This window comes from Scomber scombrus, chromosome 21 (assembly GCF_963691925.1).
Source record: "Scomber scombrus chromosome 21, fScoSco1.1, whole genome shotgun sequence".
Classification (NCBI taxonomy): Eukaryota; Metazoa; Chordata; class Actinopteri; order Scombriformes; family Scombridae; genus Scomber; species Scomber scombrus.
The window spans coordinates 3,960,695-3,965,400 of record NC_084990.1 but is presented as its reverse complement, the minus strand read 5'-3'; the positions used below and the strand labels follow the sequence as shown (position 1 = coordinate 3,965,400).

Below are 4,706 nucleotides of genomic sequence, written 5' to 3'. Positions count from 1 at the left end.
ACAGGCCAACCACATCAGGGAGTCCCACTGGGATGCTTCTGGCGGTCCCCGGATGGCATGTGGACAAATAAAGTGACATCTTGTTCAAATCTGCAGCCGTTCATGTGAAACGGCTGTTCGGTTCCCACATTTGGAGTGATTTTAAAACTCTTCTAAATTGAACTGCAGCAGATATCACTCACCATCCACTGACTTGACTCTGCAGTGAAGCTATTTTCTATTGTTCTTGTACTGCAGGTCAATACACTACAGTGTTTGTTGCCTTGGTTGACATTATCATTTGTGGACTCTTGAACATTATTGATGTATTGGGTATGCCAAGTTTTGAATAATTAACAATGCAAATATGCCATTCAAAGGGTTTTGTGGATTACGTACTGCAGTGAACGCCTCTTATATATAAATTCAATATGAGATTACCTCCTCTCTGTCCTTTCTTCTGATTTCACCTCTTTAGACCCTGACTAAAGTCTTCAAAACATCATGACTGAAGGTTTTATATTGAGTTTTCATGCTCAACCTGCTCAAGCTGTTGAACATTTTGAATGCCTGCACTTGGATGCATTCAAGGTCATGTTTTATAGCAAAGAAAGCACAACTGCTATTACAACTTTAAAGCACAATTCACATTTTCTCCTGTGGGGAATTTAACAACATCGAGTTTGGTTTTTTTCATTTTTATCATTTTTTACTTACAGTTTTTGATGATTCCAGTATTTTCAGACTTTCAGTATATTTTAAAAAGTTCAGCACAAATTTAGCATAGCGTGTTTGAGCATCGCTGGACTGAAAATTGACAGTTTTTTAAAATAGAGAATCAAAATCGATGGAGCAAAACCAGAGATATCATCTTTTTTACTGTGTGCATTCGTCTTCCGAGTCAAAACCTGACACATACATTACCAAAAATGCAACTCCGCTCGCTTTACTCAACTGTAGAGATTTGGGTGTGTGAAGGTAATAGCAGCTAATGTATCCTGGGGCTGGTAACCTCACTTCTTTCTAACTCCACATCCCAGATTTTTTACTTTTCAAGTCTTCAGCCCCAATCAGCGTTGGCTCAAGTGACAACACTTGAGGCAATTAATCAGACTTTACACAGTTCCCTCTGGAGACACAAAAAGCTTTATATTACTTTTTTTCTCATGTGCAGTATAGTGGCTACTCCCCAACACCTGGAAATATGCTTTTACATTGAAAATCTTTGGAGTTCTCCTTTAAACGGAATTACTTTTAGGCTAACCAAATACATAAATAAAAGATAAAGACCTCAAACAGATGACCAACTACAAACTTCTTCACTCAAACACAATAATGACACTCTCAGACCCGGAGAGGAACATTAACAGGCTGTAGAAGAGACAGAACCCCACAAAGCAGCCCCACCAGACTCTCTCCTGTCTCTCCACCTTGAAGCATTGTGCTGACCAGCTGTCTCTGGTGTTCCCAGACATCTTCAGCGCCTCGCTCGAGACACGCCGATTGCCAGCCTGCTTCAAATCCTCCACCATCATCCCCATCCCCAAAACACCACAGGACTTAAAGACTACAGACTCATCACCGTGACTTTAGTGGTCATGAAGTCCCTGTTGCGCCTTGGGGTGTACCATCTCAAAGCCATCACACCTGGACACCCTGAAATTTGCAGACAGAGCCAACGGGTCTGTAAATAATGCGGTCAACACTACATCCTCCAGCACCTGCATGCTGGATTCAAACAGCAGATATATTTAACATGTTTTTAGTGTAAATGTCTTTCTTTTTTTAATATATTATCTAGGATTATTTAATGTTGTGTATATTGTGTTACACACCACAACACCAAGACAAACTCCTTGCATGTACAAACCTACTTGGCAATAAACTGGATACTGATAGAAAAGAACTGTGGTGTAATTATATATCTCATTATTATACACAGTTCTTTTAATTCAGCTGGTAATTATGAGCAGAATTTCCAGAGTAAATCTGTAGAACCGCTAGACCCGAATAAATAAAATATGTAAAATACAAATTATTAAAACATTTTCTAAGAGAATTATAAAACATGAGGGTTTGAACTCCTGACCTCTCAACTGTGAGCTACAGCCGTGGCGGCACAGATACTTTTATGGATTGTGAGATACCTCTGAGGTTTTTAGCACCACCCAGATACAATTAATGCAATTTTGTGCTACCCCAAGCAGGGGAAAGTTAATCCATAAACCAGACTGTGGACAGTTTTCACAAGGACTCTGGTTGGAAATACCTCCAAAGAAAAGGCTTGTGATGTGAATTGAAATAATAACTACTGACTGTTTAGTCTGATGCAAGTGTATCACCTCTACTAAATTCACAAAACCTGACACATTATCAGCTCAGCAGTATGTTCTTGTCTATATCAGCCTCTTTTCCCACTGATATAAGTGTCTCTAGAGATTTGAAGTGAAATTTACGCTGTGCATGTGAAGGCAGCATGATAATATGAGGCCCTTGGGAGCCCAATGGAATGACGTGGTTAACATGGGCGGGGCTTGTGCACAGGTGAACGCCGCACAGGTGTAAATGTAGGGGAAATGTGCGTCTTGAAAAACAAGTTGAACAGTACAGTGCCGCTACTCTGGCTCTCCTCTCTCCTCCGGTATGGCCCACAGCTGCGTGGGGAGGTGCGCGCCGTTATTCTTCCTCGCCGTGGTCTTTGACGCAGGGGGTCTGGTTGTACTTCTGGTCGGGATTTTCGGCAACCTGAGCATGGACGGACGGTTCTACGGGGATTTCCTCATCTTCACGGGCTCGATCATTATTTGCCTCAGTTTGGTGTGGTGGGTTCTGTGGTACACGGGGAACGTCCAGGTGGACGCAGAGGACAGGACGGGCACTCTGGATATCACCTTTACGCACTGGGCAAGGAAGCTGTCTGAGAGGCTTTCCAAAAGGAGCATGAAGCACCTGGAAGCTGGAGAGGTGAAAAAGAAGAATATGAGCTTGGGGAACGGGAAGGAGATGAACGGGACGGGGACGGGGACGGTGCGTGCTTTTGCGCCTTCCCGGGTCACTTGGGAATCCGGCAGCAATGGAGCAGTGTCGGGTCATTACAACAGCGGGTTTGATGGAGGGACTGCAGCATACAAAAACGTGGAGTTGGGGGTGCTGAAGAGTTCAGACGTGGCTCTGCAGGCAGCGGGTGACAAAGCGGAGAGGCTCCTCTGACAGGAGACGGTGCGTATTTTCCCAAATTAAAAAAAAACAACCCTTCTACTCCTCATCATCACTTATCCTGGGGCCAGCTCAACATCCTCCCTCCCTGTCTATTATTGTAACTTTTCTCAGTGCTGTTAAGACTTTGAAAACCAATTTCTCCCCAAACCTACTTAATCTTCTGACACCATAACCTGTTAAATGTTTCTAAAAGTTAAAGCAAAATCTCTGAAAAATGTATGCTCCTCTGAAAGTCTAGGCCCGTGGAACCAACAAACAATCGTAATTGAGAGTCATAAATATTCAGCACCTGACCTGGTTTCACCCTTTCTGTCAGTCTGCTGCTGTTTTGCTTGTCATTAGCTGCTTGCTGCCACAGCTGTAATGCTTTCATCATTGGGATACTGTTGCAGTGGCAGGCCTCCCTCTGCTCTCACTCCTGTTCTTAATTATGAAATGTCTCACATTATTGTCAGTGATCAGATGACACCCGCAGTGAAGCCCATCCAGAGGAATGGGCACCCTCATACAAAGCTGATACCCCCAGGACCCTGCCTGTTCAACCAAGCTCATGAATATCTGTAATAATAATTTCTTCTTTTTTTTTCACCCTGGCTGCTGTGAAAAGATCTTCAGTGGCCCGTGGCGGCTTTTAATTAATGAGCCTGACCATTTCTGCTCACCTTCACAGTTCTGCATTATTTTAGCCGTCAGTTTGCTTGTAACCGGGTGGCAAGCCAGACACCCTTTGGGCCAAAAGGCGCAATTGCATTTTAATGGAACTCAGCAGTGCTTATTGATCCGCTGGAATGGAGTGCGGTAAGTAGAAGGAGCTAGGCCTCCTCACTCAGCCTCCAAACGCAGGGATCATATATAAGTCTGCCCCCTTGTGCACCAGGCCCTCCATCCACTAGTTCCAGGTAGTTAATTTTAATAGGCCGGAGCCTCGTTCTCTTATTATCTAACCTGGATAATGATCAAGAGATATGGAATTGTGTGAAATGGTGTGGTCAAAAGCACAAACACTGCATGCTGAACAATGAAGCCGTGCTCTTAACTGTAACTTTACTTTGTCAAATTTGGGACAAAGGGGCACTTAGAGAGCAGGGCTGTACCAGGACACCAATCTCCTCTGTGTGGGAATTTATAGAATGCCAGCAGAAAGCAAAAATGTTTTTCTGAACACTTATTTTTTGTTTTTGTTACTCAAAATTCTCCTGGAGCCCCATGCCACAATTGGCAAATTATTTAAAGCCCCCCCCCCAAAAAAAAAACTGGTAGTGATGCTAGATTACTGTTTGCAGCTTACATACGAACAAGCAATACCTCCGGCTTTGACTGTTATATTATGTATGTAACCATCATGTGAATATTTAAAGTTCCCCTCCACTCAAATATGTTTTTCCTTCTTGTTCCTTCAGTTTGAATGTTTAAGCTTCACCGTGCAGAGTTTGACACCAGAAGGCTGTTTTCACATTCATCTGCTGCACAAGTGTGATTTGTGACATCACTATAATTTTGAAAGCCAA

The 4,706-nt window shown here is 43.1% G+C and overlaps 1 protein-coding gene across 1 annotated transcript; it reads left to right on the top strand.

The window, feature by feature from the left end:
- Nucleotides 1-2,622: 2,622 nt before the first annotated feature.
- On the top strand, nucleotides 2,623-3,189 carry LOC134003820 (transmembrane protein 238-like). The gene has a single exon (XM_062443174.1). It carries the CDS (start codon nucleotides 2,623-2,625, stop codon nucleotides 3,187-3,189), a length of 567 nt encoding a protein of 188 aa, XP_062299158.1.
- Nucleotides 3,190-4,706: the final 1,517 nt, after the last annotated feature.

Coding starts and splice junctions, on each gene's coding strand:
- LOC134003820 (XM_062443174.1), top strand. CDS start 2,623: ATGGCCCACAGCTGCGTGGGGAGGTGCGCGCCGTTATTCTTCCTCGCC.